The following is a 14,690-nucleotide window of genomic DNA, read 5'->3' as shown; positions in this document are numbered from 1 at the left end:
AATTTTGTTTTTACGACATACAGGTGTCGTGCTGATATTAGACAAAACTGAGAACAGTAGCTTTTACCGYTCCCACGACTATTGGGTCTATGTAACCAAACGGATCCAGATTTTTAATCGGGCAAGAAAAAAATTGTCTGGAACTATCCCTTTGCCAATGTTACTAAAATTCGAAATACCAAACACAGTTTCAGATTTTCAATGAAAAAATATATATTTTTGTTAAATTTGGAAAAATAATCCATTTTTGCTTTTACAATAGTTTAACAACAAATATTTATGGAAGGTAAACAAGTTAATATGTGAAACTACCATAGTCTAAAAATAGACAAGCAGTTAGTAAWTTTACAAAAAAGGCAATTATTATGCTATTTTTTAATACAAATTATATAAGTGCTGCTAACAACTAAATAAGCAATAAAACAATTCATACAACTCAAGGAAAATGTTTATATAAAAATACAACACCTACAGTAATTGAGGTTCGAGAAATTCATTAAAAAATACAACTAAAATAAAATAAGTTAGTGAAAAATAAATATGTGAATTCCAAAATAACGTTGTCTGCGGAGAAAATACAAATTGTCTAAAATCGACTGGTCGATTAGTTTTCCATTAATAAATAAACAACTTAAATTGCTACAATTTTAATAATAATAGCCTAAGCATGCGCTAAAAATATTTTTAATAGTGATATTTAATAAAAAGAAAATAACAAATAATTCAATATGTACTTTTCATATAAAATGGCTATGATAAAGTGAATTTCATTTGAATGTCCCAATACCATACATATTTATACATAGGCATGTTTGCATATCCAATACTCGTAAATTTACAAATAATTAATTGCTATGTATATAGTACATACATATATATACATATTCATATCAAATAATTTATATTGATCGCTTTTGTGTATGTGTGTGTTAGTTTACATTTTTACAATATAGTACCCATGCTACAGTTGGGTACCATTTTCAAACTTAATTAACCTAATTCTAAGATGAAATATATAATTCATAGACTTCCTGCCATTTTGAACTAATTTTATGTTTCATGTGTTAAGTTGACTCGTTGGTCGTTAAGGATGACGTGCTTGTTATTGAATTGGTGGATGTAGTGGGTGCGAGTGTGTTAGATATAACCATAGCTACTGCGGACGCTTGTGATTTGCGCTGCCTTGCACCGCGTCCGGATAGTAGATATGATAAATCGATGGGCTGTTCACTTACAGCCGTTTGAGTATTCTTCCATTTGAGTTTCATTGTTTCGAGTACAGATTCCAAGTGGTTGCGTTTTTGTTTTATGGTCTAAATAAAATATAATCAAATGTAAATAAATTCGAGTCAAATGTAAAAAAAAGCATTAGGWGTTCAATAAAATAGTATTGGGTAATAACTACCTGTACGTTTAGTGGTGTAGGAGTAATTACATGYACTATTGCTGGACTGCTATTGTTCTGACGTTTACGACCGCCGCTGTTTTGTGGTGTTTTATTGGGAGTTTGTCTGCCAACTGGAGTATTAAAGGACACATCCAACGCACATGCAGTTGAGGAGACGGGAGTCACAGATCTGTAGCTCGTGCTTGTAGCATTCGATATAGGCTCATTCTCAGTCTTTTGTCGTTTCGATTTCAATAAAGCTGGATCAACGTCATGTGGCTACAGAAGTGTAAGCATTTTTAGTTCAAAGTTTTATAAAATTTGTAGCTCAAATAATACAAACATTACCGGTTTAAATTTTAAATAAAGTAGTTCACTCACCGCATAGCTTTTAGAAATTTTTAGTTTTTCCGGAAACTTTCTAAACGCATATGTCTTCGTACAAGTCGGATAATTGACTTTAGCTTTCGAGAAGAAGCGCGCTGTTTTGTCTACACGCAGCTCACAAATGTAACAATGTGTTTCATCGGTACACTCTACTGGTCGACCCTTGCAGAAAGTTGTGCGGTCCAGCACCCAGCAACGTCCGATCACCAACTCGATCGGTACGATTTCATAGAGTGGCACACGTACCACTTCATTCGGATAGAAACGTCGCGACGGTTCGTGGAATGTCTCATGCGGTCGTAAAAAGTGATGGCCGAATATGAAACGTTTGCCCTCCTCATTCTTCCACAAGCGTTCCACACGAAAAATATCACACTCATTGTAGTCAATAGTGCCGATTGTTTCGTATGTATGTTTTTTCTTTGGCACCACATTGCCGGATGCATCCTTGATGGGTATATCACGTAATACATAAACAGCATCGCCTTGACGCACATGTAAATCACCGCGCATCAAAGTCAAATAATAGCGGTGACCTTCTTCCGTATAATCGTCCAGCGGTATTTCACGGTCCACAATGCGCGGTTCGCAACGTTCGCAAAGGTAGTTGTCCGCATCCACATCTGCTTTTGTACACTCGGTGTGCTGCCAAACCATACAACGTGCACATTGTATCATTAGACCCTCATCCTTATATAAACCACAAATGCACCGTATTATGTCTTCGTTACATGTGGGCGTAATAACGCTGGTGGTGATGTCATTAGCTACATGATTTGACGTGATGGAGATAATTGACTCGAACATTTTGTCCTTTTCATCCACCAATTTTTTCGTTTGATCGCAGAAACCCTTCAACGTGGATTCATCGCCACCCACAATCTCCAACAAACGTTCGTAAGATTCTGCCTTTTTGCGCTCATATGCTTTGATGAGTTCCTGCAATGCGGTCTCATTTCGACTGCCCTTACCAGCATGGCGCTGTGCTGCTGAAAACACTTTCTGCATATCTGCATTGAATTCTGAAGGCCGTTTGTAGTAGCCTTGCTCAATGTTGCTCTGCACGGTCTTCAAGTCCAGCACATCCGTTTTTGGTGGCGCCTTCACCGCTTTCTTCTTCTTGTTAGCACCTGTTGCATTACTATTGCTAGCAATAACGTCTGCCTCATCACTTTCATTACCGCCGCCAATTAGGTTAGGTGCGCTTGCGCTTTGCGTAAGCGCAAAAACTGCAATGTTTTGCTTTTGATCAGAGGGATCTTTAAGCTTTTCAAGTGACGTGCAAATATCACGTAGTATCACTGCGATTTTGGCCATTTTCTCCACCTCTGGGTCCTGCACAGCGTGTGTCAGGCCACGCGTCTTAATGCTACGTGGTGAACGTAAAGTCGATATTTGAGTTGCCAATGATGCTGGCGTAGATGGTCGACGGCTTGTTATTGCCGCTGCATTAATAAAATTCATAGGTGAGCCGACGGGCATGTGAGAACTCGGTGACATGCCATTTACTTTCATCTCACTTGTAAGTTTTGCTGTACGACGTGCTTTGCAACGACGTATCTACAGCAGGAAAGAAAAAATATTTAAGAAAAGTTCAAAAGTGGCAAAACTGAATTAGGCCTTACCTTTTCGAAATTGCGTACCAAAAATATACCGTGTTGTTTGACCATCTTTTTCTCCTTTTCGGAAAGCTGCTGTACCAGTGCTACGACCACATCTTTCGAAGGTACACGCTCGGTGTTCTTGCGCGCCTTGCGCTTACGTTGGCGCCCGTTACGTGTATCTTTCGATGTTGGATCGGTGTTCTATTATAAAAAAAAATTAATGCGTTTTTACAATTACATTATTTATTTTTTTTTTTTTAATTTTATATAATCGCATGTTTACCTTCGCTTCAGTTGGTAGCGGTTTAATGCGTTGTGATTTGCCGCCGATCACGCCACGACATTGTGGTGTATTACAACGACATGGCTGTCCTTCGGAGGGATTAAATAGTGAAAAGTTATAGTCGTATGAAAGTTCTTCGCCCGGTTCTATGTTCCGCTTGGCGAAGAGCGCCATGCGTGACAACCCGTTAACGGACCATTTTTGCATCTCACAATTCGGCTGACACGAGTGATTTACAAAACGTCCATCGCTACCCATACGATGACCATCGATTACCAAACCACCATCCAAATGCAAACAATAGTGGTGGGTATCATTTAGGTAGATGGTRCCCATGCGATCTTTGAATTCACGTTCGGTTACCACCTCGCCCACATATTCCAGTATATAAGTGCCTTTAACAATAGGCATTTTAGTGCGCACACCCCAACCCTTGTCGGTGGTCATGAAGCGTTCTACACCAGGCGCTACCTCGTGACGCTGAATCTTCTGATTGCGACATTTATCTCGTGATGGGCAACTTGAAGGTGAACATTCGGTGTACACCATGCGATTCAAACAATTATCGCCGCAGCCTTGATCCGGCTTGCAATTGCAAGTGGGATGATCGATACCAGCTGTATTGGGACGCACAGCATCAGCATATATATTAGTGCGTATTTTACGGTAATTCCAAGAAGGCACGGTAATTCTGGTGGGCAATTTGGAGTTGGTATATGCCCACCAGATATCATAGGGTAGCTGAAAATCGATTTGTGTACGACGAAAGTATTGTTCACAATAGGGGGGTGGTAGAAGCGAAGGTATTACAGGTGTAATTGGTAGGCCATTGATATTTACAATTTCAGTAGCCGAAGTATTGCTGACTTCACTAATTGCTAATGCTGTGGATGCCGGTTGTAGCTCCTTCCTATCTGTCGACTTTTTGGTGCCTAAAGGAGTATGTAATTGTTTGAAATAATCGGAGAACAGTCCAGCAGGCAAATAGTTCTTCTTTAGACGAGCAACTTTTCGTACTGAAGTCGTGCTAGCGCTACTCGTACTCGTCACATTTGTTGACGTAGAACATTTTTCGTCACTGGTATCACTTGTAGCTGCCTCCGAGTCAATGAAGGGCGTTTCACTACGCGGTAGAATATCCTGTTCCGGGTAGTTAATATTGGAGTCTTTGGCGGCGGCTTCAACAGCAATTTCCTCTGGTGTAGATTGTGGAATATCTTTGATGATGCTGCTATCACAATTCGAGTCCATGCTTTGACGAAGTGCATTCACTAGTGTTGTTTGGGCTGCACTAGGGCGTTTGAGGCGTATTTTACAGCTGAAATTTGTATTGGGATCAATACCAGCGGGCAATTTAACTTTAGCTTCCAGTGATTTAGCGGTGATAATTTTGTGGACAGTTGATTTATTAAAGCTTGCCGGACGGTCTGTAGACTTTGATGTGGTTACAGTTTTCCTCGTTTGCTTTGCGAATGCTGGTGGCGATTGTTTGCTAATTGGTGGTACATCCACTTTGGTCTTCTTGCGTTGGTTGTCTGGTGTAAACAGCGCAGGTTGCGTAACAGTTGTTGGTAAAACCGCAGCTGCAGACAGTTTGGGTTTACGACCGCGTGCTCTTGGAATCGCATTGTTAGTTGCAACYAACGGCTGTACTTTTTCAACTGGCAATGCTTTAGCGGCCTGCAACACAATATTTTTTTCTACGACCTTCGTTCTTTTGTTAGATTTGGGAGTCGCGGTATTCGTTGAGTTGTTGACAATCGGCTCTGCAGTATCTTTAGATTGCTGCACCGCAGTTTGTATCACTCTAGATTTTCGAGATGTCACCTCAGACTGCGCAGCTATTTGTTGTACCTCAGCCGAAGTGTTCTGTACAGTACCAGTTGCTCCACCTAATGTATTTTCGCTTGTAACCTTTGAAAGATCTGCGGTAATTTTCGGCTTACGTCCAGCACGTCCCTTACGCGGGACAAATGAGTTTTCCTTATGCTCTTCGGTTACTTCAGTCGTTGTCTCTGCACCAGCACTAGATGTTGGCGCTGCAGATGAGGTTGAAGGTGTTGGTGTGCCCCGTAAACGCTCCAGTGCCACGACCGAAAGCCGTGGTGTGCGATTGGCGCGTTCGAGAAAGCTATCACTGGCCTCGCCTGAAACCGGTACGCGATCACATTGTTTTCCTGGTGTTGAGATAGCATCTGCGTGTAGTTTAGGCGYGGTATTAACACTATCGGCTGGACTTATTGAGTTTGTTGACGCTTGCGTCGGTAATGTCTTAGGAAGCACTACTTTAGGTTGTCTTTTCAGCGGTAACGTTCGTTCCACTTCTTCTTCCATGATATCCAAAAGCAGTTGTTCATTTATTTTCCGCTTTTTGCGACGTCGCACATTCGGAAAGCCCGTACGATTGATTTTCTTTCGTTTACGTTTCAATAACAAATTAGCAGCACCAGTTTTACTCAGTAAAGTTTCAACGACACGCGTAGCAGTGTTCTCAGTTTTTGCTGCTGTAGCTGAGACAGCAATTGTAGGCGGGGTTAACTCTTGCGTCATTAGCGGAGAATTCACTTCGGCTTTAGTAACTATCGATGGAATGCTTGACACTCCGCTTGATCCTTCATTTAATTTCACAATTGGTGGTATTTGTATTTCCAGCGCCACAGATGGTTCGAATACCCCAGGCGGTGGCGTTTCTACCGTCGGATGTTGGTTAAGGTTTATGCTTGATGCCGATTGCTTTTGCTTGTTTAGCACCGCCGTAGGCAAATCTTTCTCATCACCATTGCCTTGACTGGTATTGCTGGTGGCAACAATTTTTGATACAAGCACTTCAAGACGTGAACGTTTGCGGTGCACCACCTCGCTCTGTTTYGTGCTGCCCGTCAATGAAATCGGACTGATATCGAGTACCTTATGGCTTAGTGTATTGTCAATAGCAATGCGTAAGGGCGAGCTATTGCTGTGATGACTACTACTCTTTGACGCAAGGCCAACGCTCTCACGTCCCTCCTCTTGTTGTAGAAATTGTCGTTTCTTTGGTGTAAGACCGGATTTTGACGATTTGGCACTACCACTATGTGCACTACCAGTCGCCGAAAGTGTTGCCAAGCTGCCACAGATTGCACCGAATTGTTGCTGACTGTGCTGCGATTTTCCAGCGGACGCCAACTTCGTCGACGCAACCGCGGCAGCCCAAGCTTCAACGGCTGTGCTACCGAACAGTTTTGCTGCTACTGCGGCGGCCGCTTCTGTGGACTTCTCGCCTGGAGTTAACAAATAATGGCGTTTCTTTAGAGGCAACTTGTGGTCATCTGGACTAGAACTATTATTGGCTTTCTTATGACGACGTTTCGCACCACCACCACCACTTCCGCCTCCCAGTACGGTCGCACTACCAAAACCCCCAATGTTACATCCACCGCCAGCGCTACCCGTTAAAACAGCATACTCTTGGTTTTCACTCATTTTACGTTTTTTCAATGAACGCTTATCGCGCTGTTCACGCCTACCACTGCCAGCTGCTCCGGTAGTAGAATTGCCTGTTTGTAATTTGCCGCTGGATTCTACAAGCACCTTATCTTTGTTGTTGTTACTGTTGCTACCACTTGCCTTCTCATTGCCGAGAGCCCCGCTTTGTATGCGGCAACGTGTACTGAATGTGTTAACCAATATGTCGATTTCGGTGAGCAACTTGGAATCAATAACGGCACCACTTTTGTTGGAGGCAGGATATCGCAGAAAGCTTTTACGTCTACGTCGTCTACGTACTTTAGAAGTAGTAGAGTAGTAGGAGCTACAATAACTAGCGACAGATGATCGTCGTGATTTTATTTTACGCGAAGAGTGCGCGTTTGGTAATAACAATTCGTGCGCACCGCCGCTGGCGACTCCAGAAGAATGCTTTCGTTGCAATAAAAGCTTACGACTGAATCCATAGCCATCTTGCGAACCACTGCCATCGACATTTTCATGCAAAACGCCAGCGAATATATTTCCACCACTTGCCAGCGCACTACTGCTACTTCCACGTCCGAAATACTCGCCTGTTGCTATGAACCTATTAATTTCGCCATATTTCTTCGAAGCGCTGGTTGTTGGTAAACTCTCCAAATTAGGTTTACACACATATTCGTTACTCTCTTCGCTACTCTGACCAAGCGAAAGCCCGGCAAGTTGGAGTAAATCCTTTTCCACGTCGTTCAAGTTCGTCGCCAAATTTCCTACAGACTTAGAATGTGCGCGCAATAGAGCTGATCTTCGTTTTCGTCGATATTTTGATGATTTTAGGGAAGTAGCATCTTTACCCTCTTTACAATCACTGCGGTAGCCACAACTTTTTGCTCTGCTACGGCGGCTGGCACAACTTTTCATACTGTAACGGCTTTTGCCACTAGCATCGCTTTTGTAACCGGAATGATCGCGAGTTGCACGCGCATGAAACGAACCATAATCCGAGACATAGCCACTTTTAGCGGCGAGTATTTTACTACAAATTGTGATATTACCACCACCGCCATCACTTTTGTAGCCGCTGACGCTGGGGCGACGAAACTTCTTATTCACATCTATTTTACGCCACACAGGGTCAAGCTGCATCTCTTCTTTGGGTACACTTTTTGYTGTTGTTGGTGTTAAAGCATTATTACTACTTGTTAATGCAGCAGTCGATTTCACCGTATTCTTACTACTCGGAGTATTTGCCAAATTTACGCCTGCCGCGCTTAATGATTGACGACGTTTATTACGTGGCGGTGGATAGAGCACGCGCTCTGTAGCGGCATACATACGCTTATCCAAATATGCAATATCGATTTTAGGTTTTGGAGAGTTAGCGCTGCAGCTACCACTACCATCTTGGGTTTGGCTTTTGCAGGGTGAAACGGATGGCTGTCGCGTCTTATCGTCAGCTTCCAAAACTCGATGTCGTCGCTTCTGGTTTGGCGTTGTTGCAACTAAACGTGTAGTGCTACTATTACTACTACTCATGGCACTTGTCAGCTTTGGCGAAGGAGAGGTGCTACTTTGTGTAGTTGTTGTACTGGTCGTAGATATAACACCGGAATCAGCCGATTCATTAATATTTGACGCAATTGAGCTAGCCGTGCTAACTTTCGTGTTGGAAGTGGACGCGATAACCGAAGTTGTAACATCTAATGGTCTTGTATCTAGCGGCTTAACATTTGTGTTTGGAAATTTTTTCGGTCTACCACGTTTCTTTTTACCGATAGGGGTTAGGCTATCAGATTGTGAATTTGCAGAATTTACATTGACTACCGATTCCGATGTGGATTTATTTCTTATTAGTGGTTTGTGGATCTCAAGAGTTGTCTGCTCAACTGTTACAGCAGTACTGCTACTACCCAACATTTGTGTCTTCTCCATAAAATCCTGTAATAAAGTCGACTGGTATTGTGGTAGTCGTTTAGTGCGTGTTTTACGATATCCTTCCGCGCCTGTCGGAGTGTCATCGCCGTCACTCTCTACTCGCTTAATAGCTGCGTTTACAACATCATCCAATTTTAGTTCGTTATCACTATTATCACTGCCGTGACTAAAAGTGGCGGATCCAGCAGCTTGAGCGGTGTTATTAGTACAAGCTAAAGGCTTAATTTGTGGCTCGTTATTAGGATTTGTGTTGATTGCTGTAAGAAGGAGACGTGGCGCACGTTTTTGCAATTGGTGTTGTTGCTTTTGCTTGTAAATTGGTACATCATTGTCAGAATCGGAAGAATATGTGATTGCTTTATGTTGATGGTTTGTTTGCGATGATTTTATAACTGTAGCCGCTGCTGATATGGCGGGTTTCTTTAAGTTCTTTAACACTTTAATTTGTGCCTACATGGGAAAAATGCATAATCGAGAAAACGTTAAATTATAACATTATATTATTAGATTACCTTTTTCCGCTTAACTCGGACACGCCTTGTCACAGACCTATTTGTAAAAGCTGCTATAGTTGTTGTGGTAGCCTCTGAGCAGCCTGACTCTGCCGTAGCATCACTTAGGCATGGCGCTTGTGGGAGCAAGTGCGCTAATGGAAGTCCGATGTTGGGTGCCGTTGATGTCGGTTGCACAGGGAAYACAACTGCGGTTCTATTGACTTCATTGCCGCTGGCGTCACCAATGTTAATGTCACCAGATTCACCACTATTATTACCGCTTTTCTGTTGCGCTGTATCAACCGACATCTTATTGGCACCGCTTTCAAATGTTTGATGCTCCTTAGAATCTAAATTTGCCTTTAATGTCTGCAACTTTATTTGCTGCAGTTTTATATTGCTTAGTTTAACTGTTAGGGGCTTTGTTATTATGTTGTTATTATAATGTACCCTTTCGCTATATGTGATTTTTTGCGTATTTGTTTTATCACAAGTGTCGCCACTTGAATCGTTATTGCTTATAGCTACTGGCGAATAGGTAGGTTTTTTGGTATTAGAAAGAGATTTAATTACATTAGTGGGACGTATAGCTGAAATTTTCATACGTAAGCCATCTACGTCCGAACGTTGTACGCTGAATTGTGTTACTGTAGAAGACGATTTCGTAGATGCTGAGTTAGATTTTCGTTTAGAACATGTTGCGTTTGATAAAGAATTTTGTGTGTTGGTAGTTTCAGAAGAAGAACTACTCGACTGATCTGTACTCGATTCGGATTCCTGTAATAAAAGAAAAATTCATTCAAAGTATAAAYATATTTTCGACATTTTTGCAGCACAAATTACCTCATTTTCACTAACAGATTCGGTTTGCTTCTGTTCGTCCTGTGATTGCGTGGCCAAAACATTCTCTGCTCCTAAGTCATTTATCGATTTGTTCATATTTTAGTAAAGCAAAAGCTCTAGGTATAAAAAAATAAAAACAAATTAAAATAATATTAAATTAAATTAGATTTCGCAACCGTTGACAAACTAACCTAATGCTTTATTATGTAARGACTCCCAACACTTTAAATATATATTAAAAAAATTTAAAATATGAAAATAAAATCATATCAAGCTAAAAGTTCTTAACTATTAATCTTTTGTGGTTAACGTGACTAAAGCAAGATATTTATATTGTTACCGCCGAGGGTTTGTACAAAAATTGCCTTTATTTTTTCACTCCTGCTGCTCAACATATTGTATTAATGCACGTAGTTATGTATGAGTAGTCAAATAATGCAGAAAAAATTGGTTAGGTAGCCTGCCTACTACCTACTAAAAAATGTACTTCAGCAAATTTGTATAATTTGGCAAGCATTAACACACCATTTACAGGTTTTTCAATGTTTGCAGGGAAGGAATTACTGAGCCGTAACGCAGGATAAACTTTAAGTGCAGCTGCAACAGATATGTATGCAAAGACCATATTATAGCAATGGTTTCAAAGAAAAAGGGTGGTAAAACCCAACTTCGTGCAAAAAAATCGTTTTRATTAAAATATTTGTTTCGCATATTTATTAGCACATTTTTAGTTCTCTATAACTGATCAGCCGTTCCTATATAATCATAAGATAGGCCATTACACAAAGTAGGTCAAACCACCATAGCCGCAACCAAGCTAAAACCCAACCAGCTAGTAAGCTAGTCAGACAAACTAGCCAATAAAATCAAACACTTTATGTTTATATGTATGTATGTGCCTCTGTTAAAGCATACACAAGCAACAACAAATCCCATTTCACTTAATAAGTTCACCAAAAAACATAAATTTTTCAGTTCAATTAATATTTATATATTATAGTATTACACAAAATTGTGTATGGTGATTATCTTTGTTTTAGTTAACATARTGCACTTACATGTTCTGCAACTTTACGTTTTCTTCCTACGTGCACTGCAGTTTTCTATCCGTTTCAGCCTATACACTTACTCTAAATGCTTATTAAATTTATTCATTACTTTATTCACATTACACGCTTACACAATTTTTAATTCTAATTAAAAATCATAAGAAAAAATTAGCTACATCAAAATACAAAGATTCACTTTTCACTTTTTCCATCTATTTGCTGGCASTTTTCTCTCTTTGTTGCTTTTACGTATTCTTCCACTATTAGTTTGCTTTGTTCCACGCTTGCATTCGTTTACTGCTTTGATGTCTTTCTTTTGTTTCAACTCCGTCATTCATACACTTTTATCCGTCTGCATTTACATTCTTAAAATGGCGCCGTTTTTCTTTGCTCAATGACTTCTGACCGCGTCGACGACTTTGGAGATTTCACTTTCTTTCAAATCAATTATTTTACTATTTCCTAGCATATTTTATACAAATTTTATATTCAATTAAAGCAATGCACATTTGTTGAATGAATGCGAACAGTTTAAGGAATTTCAATTGCAATTTTATTGTTGAAATTCAAAACGTATGAAATTAAAATCACAATACACATATCAAAATAATAAAGGAAAGAAAAATACTGACAAAGGTTCAAATGGGAAATGTAAAAATGAAATTACAAATGAGAGGGTAGAAAAAGATAACGAAAGAGAGATGAGAAAAACGTATGATACGATTTGATTCGTGTTGAGGAATTTAAGAACTGATTGGAGATAAGTGAGATTTCTAATTAATAGCAAATCTAAAATGCATCCAATCTTAATTTTATTTAAACTAAATTTTATTTAAATAACGATTATTCTATCTACAAAATAATTTGGGAATGCTCATATACCTATTTAGATCAAGTAAACATAAGGTAATGTTATTTTGGATGACTATTCAAAGCTGCACACAGTCCGTTAAATGTGTGAACTAACCTTTAATTTCTGAATTATATTCTATCATTGAACGTACTCTACTGCACTTTTACCTACTCTGACATTTCGTTATATTTTATTTTTTATTCGTGATATACGATTTGTGAAAATAATATTATTCTGCTATTATTTTAGGAAGTAATTTAAAAAATTATAAACATTTTATTCTTACAACATGAGTATTAACACAGGACGCGTAGCTGGTGATATGCTTTACGGCACGACACTATCTGCTGAATCTATGAAAGTGATAGCAGAGAGCATCGGTGTTGGTTCACTACCGGATGATGCCGCCAAAGAACTGGCAGAAGATGTAAGCTTCAAAATTAAGCGAATTGTGCAGGATGCTGCCAAGTTCATGCATCACTCAAAACGTGAGCGTTTGCTGTTAAGCGATATTGATCAGTCACTCAAAGTGCGCAACATTGAACCACAATACGGTTTTACGGCTAATGATTTCGTGCCGTTCCGATTTGCATCGGGTGGCGGACGTGAATTACATTTTATTGAGGAAAAAGAAATGGATCTAAATGATATTGTGCAAAGTGGTGCACCTAAAGTACCTTTGGATATAACTTTAAGATCTCATTGGTTAGTAGTGGACGGAATTCAACCGACTATACCTGAAAATCCWCCTCCACTGTCGAAGGACTCTCAAGCGTTGGAGTCTGTAAATCCTGTAGTTAAATTAGAACAAGGTGTGACAAAAGATGCTGCAGGTAAACCGGCTACGGGGAAAATACATAAGCTACGCAATGTKGAAACTGTGCATGTTAAACAGTTAGCTACGCACGAGTTGTCTGTGGAACAACAACTGTATTATAAAGAAATCACCGAAGCTTGTGTTGGTTCTGACGAACCCCGACGTGGCGAAGCGCTCCAATCCCTGGCATCGGATCCAGGACTGCATGAAATGYTGCCACGAATGTGTACTTTTATAGCGGAAGGTGTGAAAGTAAATGTTGTGCAAAACAACTTGGCGTTACTCATTTATCTGATGCGTATGGTGCGCGCACTATTAGATAATCCATCATTATACCTAGAGAAATATGTAAGTTTCATGTCAATAAATCGGAATACACAGAAGTTTCATATATTTGATATTCATATAGTTACATGAGCTGATACCATCGGTCACCACATGCATTGTCTCCAAGCAACTATGTATGCGACCRGAATTGGACAATCATTGGGCATTGCGCGATTTCGCCTCCCGTCTAATGGCGATGATTTGTAAAAATTTCAACACCTCCACCAATAATCTGCAAACGCGTGTAACACGGTAARATACTATAATATAATTTTATTTATATACATTTTTATATATATATATTTTTTTTTGCATTACAGCATCTTTAGTAAAGCGCTACAAAACGACAAAACACATTTATCCTCTCTATACGGTGCTATTGCGGGACTAACAGAAATGGGCGCAGAAGTTGTGAAAGTTTTCATTATACCGCGCTTGAAATTTATATCTGAACGAATTGAACCTCTACTGCTAGGTAACCAAATGCAGAGTAACACTGATAAAACAGCTGCTGGTCACATACGTGCCATGCTGCAAAAGTGTTGTCCACCAGTACTTAAACAAATACGACGTTCGCCAGATTATACAGAGGAGTATAGGTCCGTTCTTGAATGCTTTTTATAATAATATATATATTAATGTCTGTAAAATATTAATTGGTATTGTAGAAACGAATACGGTTTCATGGGTCCAGCACTATGTCAGGCCGTAATAAAAGCACGCAATGCACCACCTTCAACCACCACCCCTACACCAAGCAGCATTTCTAATGCACCGATAACCTCAGCGGCCGCTACTGCTTCAACGGTGGGTCGACCACAAGTGACGCAAATTAAGTAAGTATACATATACTATRAAAATGTATACAAAATTTTGTTATTAATAATTCACGTATATTTAGCAGTTCGGTTGTAACGGCTATACCACAGTTGCGAGCCATACAACATCCAAGTCAACCGCCACAAAAGTTTGTCATCGTTTCGCAGGCGASCACCCAACAAGCGCAACAACAACAGCAACAAGTACAACATATACAGCAGCACACACAGCAACAACAAGTRGCGGCTATACATCAACGACCGGCGACCCCGCAGTCGGTGTTATTAACCACACAACTGAATGGCAGCGGCGGTRGTGGTGGTAGTGTGACTAATTCGCTTTTGAATATTAGTGATAGAGTAAGTGTGCAGTTGTCAAATTTTACTTGGTTTTCTAATTTTGTATTTTTATTGTTTTATTAATATTTTTTTGTTAATTTTTAAAT

At 40.0% G+C, this 14,690-nt stretch overlaps 2 protein-coding genes across 3 annotated transcripts in view; one reads left to right on the top strand and one right to left on the bottom strand.

Moving 5' to 3' along the window:
• Positions 1-378: 378 nt before the first annotated feature.
• On the bottom strand, positions 379-12,014 carry LOC108969748 (histone-lysine N-methyltransferase ash1). Its single transcript, XM_018934658.1, has 8 exons — positions 11,439-12,014; positions 10,381-10,496; positions 9,556-10,314; positions 3,662-9,493; positions 3,400-3,579; positions 1,769-3,334; positions 1,406-1,666; positions 379-1,313 (listed from the first exon to the last, which is right to left on the bottom strand). The coding sequence occupies exons 2-8, from the start codon at positions 10,474-10,476 to the stop codon at positions 1,065-1,067; spliced, it is 8,943 nt and encodes a 2,980-aa protein (XP_018790203.1). The 5' UTR covers positions 10,477-10,496; positions 11,439-12,014; the 3' UTR covers positions 379-1,064.
• A 475-nt stretch (positions 12,015-12,489) lies between these two features.
• Positions 12,490-14,690, top strand: part of LOC108969732 (transcription initiation factor TFIID subunit 6) — a 2,629-nt gene continuing 428 nt past the window's right edge. The window contains exons 1-5 of one of the 2 annotated variants that reach the window (XM_018934625.1): positions 12,490-13,447; positions 13,509-13,678; positions 13,747-14,025; positions 14,095-14,262; positions 14,331-14,604. In XM_018934625.1, the coding sequence (XP_018790170.1) occupies positions 12,572-13,447; positions 13,509-13,678; positions 13,747-14,025; positions 14,095-14,262; positions 14,331-14,604 (1,767 nt within the window). In that variant the 5' untranslated portion in view covers positions 12,490-12,571. Of the gene's footprint in view, positions 13,448-13,508; positions 13,679-13,746; positions 14,026-14,094; positions 14,263-14,327; positions 14,605-14,690 lie in introns of both variants that reach the window. The other variant, XM_018934624.1, reaches the window with a different exon arrangement.

Source organism: Bactrocera latifrons, unplaced genomic scaffold, assembly GCF_001853355.1.
Source record: "Bactrocera latifrons isolate USDA-ARS-PBARC rearing strain unplaced genomic scaffold, ASM185335v1 scaffold_264, whole genome shotgun sequence".
NCBI lineage: Eukaryota > Metazoa > Arthropoda > Insecta > Diptera > Tephritidae > Bactrocera > Bactrocera latifrons.
The sequence above is the reverse complement of the archived record's forward strand: the minus strand, read 5'-3'. Positions and strand labels throughout refer to the sequence as shown.